The 14,209-nt window shown below is 36.8% G+C and overlaps 1 protein-coding gene and 1 long non-coding RNA gene across 2 annotated transcripts in view; one reads left to right on the top strand and one right to left on the bottom strand.

Moving 5' to 3' along the window:
* Positions 1-14,209, top strand: part of LOC122683108 — a 528,047-nt gene that overhangs the window by 13,074 nt on the left and 500,764 nt on the right. The gene's annotated exons all lie outside the window — the stretch shown is intronic.
* The window catches only part of MDFIC2 (MyoD family inhibitor domain containing 2), a 107,341-nt gene that overhangs the window by 39,735 nt on the left and 53,397 nt on the right, over positions 1-14,209 (bottom strand). The window contains exon 3 of the mRNA XM_043886667.1: positions 2,333-2,371. Coding sequence (XP_043742602.1) covers positions 2,333-2,371 — 39 coding nt within the window. The remainder of the gene's footprint in view (positions 1-2,332; positions 2,372-14,209) is intronic.

Raw genomic sequence — 14,209 nt, 5'->3', positions numbered from 1 at the left:
GAATACATGACTTTCTAATAATCAAGTCAATGATCTTTCATCACTTTTCCCCCTCCTTGATAACATGGGTAGTCAGGTCCATGACTCTGACCCTGTCTTTTTTAGCAGAGAATGCTGTTGTTGGTGTTTTTTTTTCCCCATTCTGATATTTCTTCTATGACCCCTTGGCTGGCCACTTCACAGTGTTACACGGGTTTATGGGTTGTGGAAGCACACAAACTTGGTCATCAAATCAAGTCCCTGCGACTTCATAGTTGCATGACTTAGAACAGATTGGCTACCTCACCAAGCCTCATTTCTTCATCCATAGAGTGGAGATAAGACAACACTGCTCTGAAGGTTGATATGATACTTCAGTGCCATTGTGAAGTCATTAAGTGCTCAGTTAATGTTAGTGGATGTTTGCATTGCAGTGGATAGAAGCTGCCTGTAGGCAGTCACCAGGCCATTTTTTCTACCACTATATTCTATACTTGAAATTTACAGTGTTAGGCTCAGGATCCTTGAAAAAAAATGTGAATAAATGAGCCAGTACATTGTTTCTCTTAATGGGTGATCTTTCTCAAAGCCTTGCCTTAGGCTCTGTTCACTCTTTCTCTTGCTGACCTCATCTATTTCTTGATGACCTTTGATGTCATTTATTACTTCACCTCTCTTCTTCATGTAGATAACCGCCACATTAAACTGAAATCAGACTCTGCTTGTTGTGCCCTCCATATCCAGATATGTTGTCTTTAAGACATTTCCCAAGCAAGTGTCCCAAAAGGCATTTCTTTCATATCTTAAAATCACTATATTCAGAAAAGAACTAGTCTATCTTCTCTCTCCCTAACTCTTATTATTCATTTTAATATGTTCATTATGTATATTTGGAAGAGCCTGCTATATAAAATTTATTTGTGGGATTTCGCTGGTGGTTTGGTAGCTAAGACTTCACACTTCCAATGCAGAGAACATGAGTTCAATCCCTGGCCGAGAAAGTAAGATCCTGCATACTGTGCAGTATACACCCAGCCCTGCCCCAAATATATATATATATAAAATATATATTCAAAGTATATAAATATGTATATATTTAAAGTATATAACTATGTGTATATTTAAAGTATAAAGTATATATGTTTAATTTATATATACATATACAGAATAGATGTGTTTATCTATGTAATGACCTCCAAAGAGCTCTACCTGCCTATCTGTTGATTGGCTCAATGATATTCCCATCTACCAAATGTTATTCTTCCTAATACATAGCTCAGGTTTTTAGCTACCTGCCCTAATGACAACCAAAAATAACAAGAACTGTAATTCTTACAAGTCCACACTTCTTATCCTGCCAGTGTTTTTTTTGACCCTTATTTTAATCAAAACTCCCTTTTATATAAACAATATTTATATTTTAAGCAAGCAATGCATAGTTACAATTTTATAGTGAAAAAAAAGAGCTCAAGTGATATGGAAGTGTAAAAGAAAAGCAAAATTCTCACCTCACCCCTGCTGCTCGCTTCATTCTTACTACTCTTTATGGAGGTGCTTCTTATTTTTGGTTGGGGATAACTCTTTTCTAGATTTTTCACCTAAATTGATGAATATATACATGCCTGATTCTTACTTAATATAAATGGGCCATACTGCATTTGTTAACGTGACACTGGCTTTTTACTCCCTCATTAATATGTCTTGTTCATTTAGCCCAACCTCTTCCTAGAGGACTGTGGCCCAGTATAGCCTCCTACAGGAGCACCATGACATATTAGGCAGACTTTCATTGCTGAATGTTTAAAAGCTCCCTTGCTATTTATTCCCTATTTCTCTGTGTCATCTTTTAACTAAATGAGAAATCACATTTCACATTTTCTGTCTTGGCCTCTTTGTACATGCCTAACAGTGAAACTTCTACTTATCCCTCAAACCCAGTTCAAATGTTAGTTATACATGGGGTCTTCTTGGCTAGTTCTAGCTTAAAGTGGTATTTTAGAGAAATTGCTTAATCCTTCAAGGACAGAGACTGATTTTTTTTCCATCCCTTAAAGTGAAACACAGGCTCTTAAATAGGAAGACTCTGAATAAGCTTAATGTATAAATGAGAACATGATTTTTTCAACTTTTGTTATGTAACATGTATGTAGAGATAGGCTTATAAGCACCTTCAAAGAAAAAAACTGATTGTGGTGTACTTTGAATAATGCAGATGTGTGATGATGTGTATGCCAGTGCTGTGGCCACTGTACTGTGGACACTCACAAAGATGGAGTCCTTCCCTTAACATATAACACCAAAGTGCCCATTATCCAGTACAGGAAGCTATTACAAAGAAATCAAATGAACCTACCAGGGTCTTCCAGAGGACTTGGAATTGAACTGGATAATCCTAAAATAAAGGAAATTAAAAATAATTATTTGCACGAATATCCAATTTTTTTGTCTTTCCAGGATACGTTTACCCTTTTTATCTGGGAAGAGAACCCCACTTTCTAAAAGAAGACCTGTTCCACATAGTATGAGTGGAATGGTCTTGTCCATCCCTCTTCCATGCACAGAGACATGGTAAGCTACATCCTGTGTGACCCAGCCATGGTGGGGCTTTGTGGGCTGGCTCTAAGAACCAGGTAGTACCTGTCAGGTTGTTCCCTGAAAGTGAGAGTTCTCTCCTCTTTTGTGACATTGAAGATAACTGATAAAAGTTATCTTTCTTGCCTGGTATAAAAATCTGAGAATAAAGCTAAAACAGGGAGCCAAATAGCCGTCAAAGCAGGGCATTGACTTTGTCATTTGAGTACGTGGATTCTCTTACTCCTGAAACTCATCTACTTTTGGAGATCCTAGATATGAGAATCTATAAGTTCCCTTTACCTATGCTACTTGGGTTTCCATAATGGAAAGAGGCTCGCAACATTATGTAGGAGGTTAAAATAACTTTAAATATTTATCTGATTCTGTTTCCTTCCCATCTCTTTTTACAGGATGTATGCTGATGAAATTCTCTAAATTCATTTGTTTAGTCTCTGCTTTATAACTCCTAAAACATTCACAGAGTAGAAATTGGAGGCTGGATTTTGTGCTAAAACGTCTAGTAAGAAATAAACTGAGATGTGGTTTTTGGTGACTTGGTCTTTCATCAGTTTTATTCAATTTACTTGAGTGAGAAGAGGGGACAAAAATGTATGTGTATTGAGTTTCTACTCAATTCAACTCTTTCATGACATTTACCCCTTTCATGTAAGTACTCTGATTCTGACTTAGAAGATTTTTAAAAAATCAAGATGATTTTCAGAGTAGGTGCTTTGCTGAAGGTCACTGGCTGGTTAGATGTGGTCGATTTAAGATTAGGATCCTATTGGGTCTGACCTCTGAGCCCTCCCGCTCCACCATCTGGAATGCCATACAGTTAGGAAGAATGTTGACTCTTAGGTCTAAAAGCACATTTCTAACTTTTAGTCAACTGCCTTGGCATTCATGGTTTGACATTATTGTTTGGGGGAAAATTATGTTATGGAAAGAAGTATGTTGCTCTATAGGGAATTTGAGATTTGAATTTGGAGACATTAATTCTAGTTCCGTGCTATATATATATATATATATATATATATATATATATATTTTTTTTTTTTTTTCCTACTGAAGAGCTCTGTGGTTATGAAGTTCGGTCTTTCTAGATCTTGGGCTTCCTCCTCTGTCAAATAAAAGATATGAAGGCCAATCATCTCTTAAATCTATCCTAGTCTACTTATGCTGGTACACACTTCTCAGAACTCTATACTTCTCCTATTAGAGATCATAACGCCCTGTGTTGTGATTACATGCTATATGCACTGATGTCTTTCCCAACAACGAACCCAGCATATGACAAATAATAGATGATCAATAAATATCTGTTGAGTAAATAGATGAGGGAAAGATGTCTATTCATTTTTGTACTTAGAATACTACTTTTTTATATATTTTTTCCTACTGACCGAAGAGTGATCTTTGAAACTGCAGGAAATAACCTGAGATTTTGCTGGTGAGAAGTAAAACTAAGCTAATGGAAGATTTGAGTACTATGGTGCTCAGTCCATCAGTGTGTATTTTAAAGAGGACTTTCCTTTAACTCAGAGCTCAAGATAAGCGAAGAGTTAACTCACAGTTTTCAGATAGGAGATGTACTTTAAAGTGTAAAATGGTCATTTTAGGGTGTCACTGTAATTCAGCTTTTAAGGCTTGGTAACTGAGCCATCTTGGTGAACCTTCCTGTGAATGAAACCTTCCTTAATCAGCTTTTCCTATATTATTTCATCCTGGGAAAGAAAAGCAGTAGCTAAGCCAGAAGCAAGCAGAATAACAAAAAAAAAAAAAAAAGGAGTCTGTGGCCAAAGCAACAGAATTACTTTTTTTTTTTCTTTCACTTGTGTTTGTGAAGGAGAAGTAAGAAACATAATTTTTTGTCTTTGTTTGGACATTGGACAATACAAATCACAAGAACATTTATTTTTGACATACTATTTTTTTGGTGTTCTTTGGGATTTGGACCCTAATTAAAAAATATGTGTTTCCTATCCCTTCTTACTGTGAAAATCCTTGGCAATATAAACAGATGCACTGGTTGGCTTTTAATTCTGACACCAGACTGTCTGAAATAATAGCTCTGAGAAAGTGTGAATTCTTTCATTCCTCAAGCTTTAATTATAAGTACTTAATTTGTTTCTCTTTCTATTGCTGACTATCATACCAATCTGTTTTATTTTTTATCTGGCTAAACATTGTGCACCTTAGAAGCCCCTTATTTGGAAAAGTTTATTCTGCATTGGAAGAGAGAAACAAGTTGGAAGTTTGAGTTATCTTCATATTCCAGTTCATATCACTGTAATTTAACAATTAACATATTAAGTGGTATTCTAAAATTTTGAGTTATATAGGTCTTTATGATGACAGAATTAGGATCTTGATAAGCAGTTTGAAAACACTGAATATTTCTCATAAAAGTTGATTCATCATTTGAAAAATGAGCCAAGTTAATAGCTTACTAAGTCATCTTGACCTTTCACAGTCAAAGGTATTCTTCACTTTTTGTGTCCACCATTTTTTACACCTCGTAACCAATTTGCTGGCACATCGTTTTCAGCCACGGGACTGACTGGTGGTACTGACTTCTGTCATTACATGAAGCACCACATATGCACATTAGCCAAAAAAAGTCATCAATTTCTGTAAGTAGGTGCTTTTCTAAAGAATTTCTAGGTCAAATCTTTTTAAATATTGTCATATATCCACTTTTAAAGCTTCACTGTGTTGAGATGTGCTTTTTATTTTCTAAGAGAAAAAGGAAATCAACGAAATGCAAGTCCTTGCTGGAACTCATGATAAACACAATGAAGAATGTCTTATGTTTTTTTCTCCAATTTGTTTCTTTCCATTTACATTTTGAGATACTTTCATCAATTATTTTGGAGCCTAATACTAAAGATGTTAAGTCCTCTTTGCAAATATGATGGAAACATGATTGTGGATAAAATGCAATGTGCTTTAGGTTAGAAATTGTTAAGTCTACTATTTTTATCTCATTTTCATTCTTGTAACAATCCTAGATATTATTGGTATTATTATATAATTAAATATATATATTATTACTTTAGATATTACTATTATTATCCTCATTTTAGAGGGGGATTAAACTAAGATTTTATCCTAGTTCACAGAGCCTGGAAGCTGTGGAAGCATAGACTTGAGCCCTGGAAAGGGTCCCTCCTGCTGCTAGACTTTGTTGTTGTTGTTGTTTAGTCCCTAAATTGTGTCTGACTCTTTTGCAACCCTATAGACTATAGCCCACCAAGCTCATCTATCCATGGAATTTCCCAGGCAAGAATACTGGAGTAGCTTGCTATTTCTTTCTCCAGGATATCTTCCCAACCCACGGATTGAACCTGCATCTCCTGCATTGGTTCAGTTCAGTTGCTCAGTCATGTCCAACTCTCTGTGACCCCATGGACTGCAGCAGGCCAGGCTTCCCTGTCCATTACGGTAGGCAGATTATCACTGAGCCACAAAGGAAGCCCACTGCTAGACGTTACTGCAGTTAATTAACCTGTTTTACACACATGATCTCATTTAATCCCCCCCTCCAAAAATAGGCTTTCCTGGTAGCTCAGTTGGTAAAGAACCCACCTGCAATGCAGGGGACCCCAGTTTGATTGCTGGGTCAGAAAGATCTGCTGGAAAAGGGAAAGGCTAACCACTCCAGTATTCTGACTTGGAGAATTTGGAGTCACAAAGAATCGGACATGACTGAGTGACTTTCACTGTCTGATACCCCCCAAAAAATATTAATATAAGGCCTATTATACACCCATTTTATAGATAGAGAAACTGAAACTCTGGTAACAGAATTTTCTCAGATTCACTCAGCTTGCACATTAAGCTGTGTTGGTGACACAAGGTTGGAAGTGAGGGCTGCCTGCCTGCAGTAACCCTGTGCTCAAAACCTTTATTTTAAATGGCTTTGTCTAAATAGCATTTGTCGAAATAATAGCATTTGTTTAAAGCTTCAGAATTTACTGTTTAAATCTAGTGAAAAAAAAAAAGTCGCTCAGCCGTGTCCGACTCTTTGCGACCCCATGGACTGCAGTCCACCAGGCTCTCCGTCCATGGGATTTTCCAGGCAAGAGTACTGGAGTGGGTTGCCATTGCCTTCTCCATTAAATCTAGTAGATGGCACCAAAAATTCTTTGGTGTGCAGTGACTGAAATAAACTATTTTAGGTGCCAAAAAGACTTAAAGGTAAGGGCTAATGAAATAAATGCTGTTTTTGGTGTTTTATTTTTTTAACAATGATGAGCAGGAGTCTTGGGGGATACGTATTTCCAGTGGTGAAAGCAGAAGCTAGGGATTTAGGCTCCTGGATTACTCTTCTAACTCCCTTTCACATGACACATCATTTAATTCCTTCACCTCCAATTTATCGCCCCTAAATTCAAGTTGGTCATGATAACATCTCTTCAGGAATGGTGGTTAAAAAACAAACAAACATGATGACACTCTCTTGACCTTTTTCCAAAAATACAACCACTCTTTTGTCCATTTTTCACTTTTTTCCCATAAGTCAAAAATTTGTTTACATGAACTTAGAGTTTTGAGACTATGAAGTCTCAGTTGCCCTTGAGTTTCGTGACTACATTTTGGGGCAATAGCTTATATAGCCATGTTAGCTTCTAAGTTGTTTCCTGTTTTTCTTGGTCTTACTGCAATCCTTGCCAAAGCTTCCCTCCTCCTCTGCTGCATTAGTAATGCAAAATGAAATTCATTGTGCCCATTATATCTGTTAAATGGTTTCCATTTTAACTTGAGAAAAATGTATTGACGTTCATGTGTTTGGCATGAAAAATGTGTATATCTATCGAAGATAGCAACTTGTCTGTTGGAATTACAGTGCATTATGTATAATGCTTCTTTTAGCTGTGCATGTACATTTCCTGGAATCTTATTGTGTCAGAGCTTGGAAAGTTTACACAAGCATTGGTAATCTAATTTTTGTCTGGTGGGTGGCTGTGGAAATATGGAGTATTTAAAAAAGCAAATGTCTTGGCCATCTGTGCCAGGCAGGGGTGTCTAGTCAGGTGGGGTAAAAGCACTCATCAAAAAAACGTTTTAAAAATATTGCCCCGAGTCTAACCTAAATATTAATTTCCCAAGAGCAGAAAGACTTAACAGTTACTGTAACATGGTTTTGAGTCCATTTCTGTTTATTCTTTTTAGGAGTCCTAACTGTAAGGTGGAGGAATCCATTTTATCTTTCTCCTGCCTCTTAACAATAACCCTTCTTCTGACTATATTGTCTCCTATGTCTTTTGTCTTCTGCAGACATGAGTCTTTGGCTCATGAACATCTTGTTAAGGTCTGTTGAGGATTAGGGGCTGTGACACAATTTTCTCTTGCTGAGTCTTTTTTTTTTTTTTTAAAGTTTTATCTTTTGCTTATTTATTTTTGGCTATGCTGGGTCTTTGTGCTGCGTGTGGGCCGCTCTCCAGATGCGGCTTGTAGGCTTCTCGTTGCAGTGGTTGCTCTTGTTGTGGAGCACAGGCTCTCAGCTTGCAGGCACATAAGCTCAGTAGTTATGTGGCACGGGCTTAGTTGCCTCACGGCATGTGGAATCTTCCTAGACCGGGGATCAAACCCGTGTCCCCTGCATTGGCAAGCAGATTCTCATCCACTATGCCACCAAGGAAGTCCTTGCTGAGTCTTTTTATTGGGGATTTTTCAGTTGGTTTGTCTTGGAAGTCTTTGAAATATCTTCTATCAAGCAATGATTTTCATTTTTCTTTGTTCTCCTTAACATCGGGGTTGTATTTTGCTCCACTGTTCCTGGGGTCTGGGTAATGAATTGTATTATTTAATAGGTGAGTGTGAAATTCTGTGTGCAATAGCTGGACTGCTCTCTGCTTCTCAGAGTTGCTAAATCGTCCTCACTGCACTGCTGCTGAACTGTGATGGAGTTTTTGTTTTGTAGCTTTAACTATGTTTCAGTCAGCCATCTGAAGCTGGGTTTCTTAACTTTGGCACTATTGTCCTCTGGGGCTGTCTAGTTCTTTGTTGTGGGTGCTGTCTTGTGCATTGCGGGGTGTATAGCAGCATCACTGGCCTCTACTCACCAGATGTTAGTGACACCTTCCCCCAGCATCTGCAGGTGTTTATTCCTGATGTCCCCTGGGGGGCGTGAAATCACCCCATTTGAGAATCATTGATCTAAAGCAAGGTTGAAAGACAAGGCTGGTGTGATGTAAGGAATTTCCATAAAAAGCACTGAACTCAGGCAACGCAATGACAATGCTGAGAGAGCTTTGTGTCTTAGAAGCTATGTGGAGAAACTGTATCATACATCCCTAGAGAAAATACTGTAATAATTGTCTATAGTTTCTTAGACTGAGTAACAGAGGAGGTAAGGGTCACCTTTTAAACTGCTTTGCTTCTGATCAGCTAATTATCTCCTCACCCTGTGATGCCTTTTATCTCCCCTCTAAGCAACTTGACTCACATAAGTAAAATTCTAATTCTTCACAGATTTTCACCTTAACTACGTTTCTACCCTAACCTCCCTGCTCTTCTGTTTCACCCACCGGTTTTCTTTGGCTCCATTGGGAACATGGTGCCCATTTATTTCTTTAATCCACTTCACCACCTTATAGTACATTCTACTCTGAGGATGAATTTTAACAAGATGCCTTTTACTGCATAGTACACTCCAGTAAAGAACTAATGTTTACGGTGACATGTATCTCTATTTCAACTGAAAAGCGGAGATGCTGCCGACCACTAGCGTGTAAACTTTCTCCTGTTTGACTTTCTCTCAGTGCCTCTTTGAGTGAGTTACATCTGTTATATTTAATGGCAGTCTTATGGGCCTGTCCACAGGGTATCTATTTGCTGCTAAAATAGCAGTGAAGATAGCCCACAAATGAATGAAGTCATCAAATGTATTTGATGATAAAATCAAGGTAATTTTTTAATTTTTTGATGATGTGAAAACTGTGGAGGGATGCTAACAAATCTGTTTGATCAATATATGGAATATAAAAAGAAGAGGAGACAAGATTGACTGATGAATAAAATGAAACTGACACAAACAGGCTGACAGCCAGCTGTAAGTCTCTTTAGGGCAAATGCAATTAACTTAGAATAATAGACTCAAATTTGATGGTTAGAAATGCATTTTTATTAACAATCACAGGCCAAATCATTATGCTCTTATGAATAAAATGGTACTTATATTTCGTGCATGTGTGTGCTTGCATATATAAATATATATACATATGTCTCCCTATGTATATACTCATGCCTCCCACATTGCTATGTGCTCTGCTTACAATCGGGATGGAAAAGTTGATTTTTAGAATAATGTACTTTAAAAAGGAAATTCATTCATAAATTGTCTCCAGGACTATAAATTCTGAATATTCTCCCAAATTACATATATAAAAATCATACTACTTATCTGGTGCTATTAGACATAAAGCCAGTGAGTCCTGGTCCCAGAACTGCTGGTCCTTTGGGGATTTGGAATTGCAATCAGGGATTTACAGATTTCATTTTGAAGAGGAGAAGTCATTACTAGAAACCTAAGCTCATTTCCTCTCCTTTAATAGCTATTTTAAATCATTCATTTAGAAAATACATTAACTATTTAGGGTACTTGAAATGCATTTCTTTTGGCATTGTCTGCATTTTTTAAAGAGTTTTCTTTTCTAAAATTATTTAAAAAAAAAAAAGATTAGAATTAGCAGAAAAAGACCAAATGACTTCTGTGTGATAAAAACTTATTCTTGCATAACATTCCCTTCTCTCATTGCCCAAGAGGAAACAATTTAAAACTTTAACAAAATACTAGAATACTGTAAGTAAACTTTTTAATGCCATAGAGATGGGAAAAAAAGTATGCCACCCTTAGAAAATTAAAAACTGGACTTTAAATATGGTTAAGAAGTAGCATATGGCTAAAAGTCTTTTTAAATGAATTTGTTAATAATTTAAATCCAAAGCAGTTTTACTTCTGTACTGATTGCTTACTATTGATACCCACCTTAACTAGGAAGTGAGTAAAAAAAAAAAAAAAAGAAGAGATTATAGGAAAAAATAAGGAGATTTATTCTCTACAAATAATTCAGGATATGGAGTCTTGCACAACCCTGCAGACTCCTTTAGATATATGTATTTTTTTTCAAATGCAAAATAAAGCTCCCTGAGTTATGTAATTGCTATTCTTCAAAAGGACATCATGAAGGTTGACAATTTAAAATGTACTCTTCCTGTCACCATCCAATTTTTTAAAATGTCTACTGATGGTGTTAAAAACAATCTCCGCAGAAGAGGGCTGCCATTGCCAATTTAGGACACTGAGTTTGTTATTAGCGTAGGCATATTAGATCATCCTCTTGCTCTTCCTGCCTGCTTTGTTCTTTTGATATGGCAGGGAACTGAAATTGACAACAGCCTACATTTATATAACAGTAACTTGCATTGTTAAATATATATGTGTAGATAGACAGATAGAGAGTTCTTTTATTCCCCAAAGATATCAAAGTTCACTACACACCATGAAAAAAACCACAGAAATATGCAGATGCGTCTAGGGTGAACCATGACAACTATTTAAAAGCATCAAGTATTGACAGCCTCAAGATTCTGAAATAGTTCATAGTCATTTTTAATTTTGGATATTTTTATCCCTTTAGAAAATTTCTGTTTTCTTCAGGAGAAGAGGATAGAAAGGTCACATTTTGTTAACAGAAGTAGTTTAGAAAAGTGAGCTGGGAACTTAGCTGTCCAAGTCTACAAGTCTTGACAATGTTGTGGTAAACATGAGGCTGAATAGACTGCTTTGATTCAGTCAGTGTTTGATCCATTGCATTCATTAAACCACATAAAGTGAACTCAAAGTGGGGAGTCTGATGATTGGATAGGCACTCCTATAAATAGGGTTGTATGTACGTGCATTTAGTTGTGCCTAACTCTTTGTAATCCCATGGACTATAGCTCGCCAGCTCCTCTGTCTATGGAATTCTCCAGGCAAAAATACTGGAGTGGGTCGCCATTTCCTCCTTCAGGGGATCTTCTCAGCCCAGAGATCAAACCCACATCTCTTGTGTCTTCTGCACTGACAGACAGATTCTTTACCAACTGCACCACCTGGGAAGCTCCACCATATTAAATTTAAAAATACCAAATAAAAATACAGGATGCTTAGTGACATTTGCATTTCTGATAAATGATGCATAAGCTTTAGGAGAAGTAGGTCCCATGCAATATGTGGAACATACTTAATACTAAAAAAATATGCATCATTTAGCTGAAGTTTAAATTTAACTAGGCATCCTGTATTTAATCTGGCAGTCTTCACTATAAAAGCAAGGCTTTGTGTACTGTTTAGAAAATAGATTATAATTGGGGTAAAGAAAGTTTTAGAGGAAAACCAATAAAACTTTAACTTTTTGTTATCCTTACAACAGCCTTACCATCTTAAAATTTTTAAGTCTCTTTTCTCCTCAAAGAATAGTAATACACAATATTATGTTTAGATTTGACTCTGCTCACAATTTTATGATTATAAGTGCTGGACAGAATATTTAACAATATAAGGCTCAGGTCATGTCATAGTTGGTGTCTGTCTCCATGGCTGCCATGAAGGATAGATAGTTTTTTTAAAATGTATTGTTTGGGTACCAGATACAGTGCAAATGGTAGGAGTCTAAGCTATGCTGCTTGAATGAATTTATTCCCTCACCATTGAATTGATTTTCTCTTTCCTTCCAACTTTTTGTCATTTCCCTCCATTTTCAGACATAATGATAATATTCCCTCTATAGCAGAATTTCCATTTTGAGATATTCTTCAGCACGCACAGGGTGAAATGTCATACCATCTTAGCAGTAGGGTATAGATAGTATTTCTTATAAGGATAGAGCTAGATTAGGTCTGGGTGATTTGGAGGTAAGTTTCCTGGTGATGGGGAGAATTAGTGAAGTTATTTTTTAAGGCCACCAGGCAAGTTGTAGAAATATTTAATTTCAGCTATTCAACTATATTCTTGAGCACTTCATATGTAGTCTTTATTATTTAATGTATATTATCTATTATACACCTGGAGAAGGAAACGGCAACCCACTTCAGTATTCTTGCCTGGAGAATCCCATGGACAAAGGAGCCTGGCAGGGTACAGTCCATGGGTTAGCAAGAGTTGGACATGACTTAGCAATAGAGAGAGAGAGAGAGAGAGAGAGAGAGAGATCTATTATACAAGTGAGTTAAGCATTTTCTTAGAGGACTTTATAGAATTTTTATCTTTGGCATTGTACTAACCTTTCACTGAACCACAGAACCAAGCAGCAAGTACATTGTATTAGAATTTTGATATATAACATTATATCTGTTTCAAAACTCAGAATTTAATGACTCTTTAATAGCAAAAGGTAAACCTTTTTATTCCTATCATCATTATCACTTGATTTTGTTCCTCTTGTAAACATGCTGTGATCATTTGCCAAGGAGGTATAAAGTGAGAGAGATGTAGGGGAGAGGAGCAAGAAGTAGAGTAAGTTAGGGCCTTAAAAAAGATTTAAGGTAACAAACATACAAAACAGGATTATGGTCATCAAGAAACCAGAAGCTGAAAGTTCATCGAGAACAAAAATAATATCAACTTTTTGTTTCTTAAATGTAAGTTTCCATTTACTTTCTGTGAAAAAGAGATGCTTACTCTTCTTTTAGATTAGGTTAGACATTACCTTAACAAATAAAGTAGAATTTTCAGTTAACTTCATCAAAATAAATGTCCAAACAGAGCAATTTAATCCATCTTTATATTATTTGAAGGATAGGGAGGAGAGTGGTAGAGGACCTAAACTACTATCTGCTCCATGCAGGCACTGTGCCAGGGAATGCTAAACCATAATCTCTGACCTCAGGACTCTTTGACTCATGATCTAATGAGAGAGATAGAAAGTGAATAATTACTATGCACTATAATTAAGTGCTATAAAGACAGAGTATATTGTACAGACATGGTCCAACGTAGAATGTTATCGCCCTTGTAAAGCAACTGCAGGAATGTCTTCACTGGGGAGATAATGGTTGAGTTGGATTCTGATGCAATTATCAACTGGCCAAAAAAAATTGAAAAGACATTTTATGTAGGGAGTGCAACAATCACCAAAGTGTTGGGTCTGAAGTAGTATTAGAAGCAGATTGGTTTGAGTAGAGCATAGCAGGAATTCCATGAAATGGGACTTGAGAAATAGACATAACTCAGAACTTGGAGGCCCCATAATATCATGGAAAAGAGAATTTGAAGGAGCAAAAATATGGTCAAATTTAGGAAGAGAGTGCTGGCAGCAGATGGGAGGAGACAAGGTTAGAGCACTGTTGGGCTCTTCCAGTTATTAGTTCAGGTAAGAGATTTGTTGTTATTTAGTCGCTAAGTTGAGTCCAACTCTTTTGTGACTCCATGGACCATAGCCCATCAGATCCCTCTGTCCAAGGGATTTCCTTGGGACATATATTGAAGCGGATTGTCATTTCCTTCTCCAGAGGATCTTCCTGACCACGGGAGTTGAACCCATGTCTTCTGCATTGAAGACAGATTCTTTACTACTGAGCCTGGGAATCTCTTCAGGTAAGAGATAGTCAAGGCTTAACCAAGATGTCCATTTGTAATTCACAACTTAATAAGCCAAAGAACTCAAGAGCT

The sequence above is a fragment of the Cervus elaphus genome, chromosome 24 (assembly GCF_910594005.1).
Source record: "Cervus elaphus chromosome 24, mCerEla1.1, whole genome shotgun sequence".
Lineage (NCBI taxonomy): Eukaryota > Metazoa > Chordata > Mammalia > Artiodactyla > Cervidae > Cervus > Cervus elaphus.
The sequence above is the reverse complement of the archived record's forward strand: the minus strand, read 5'-3'. Positions and strand labels throughout refer to the sequence as shown.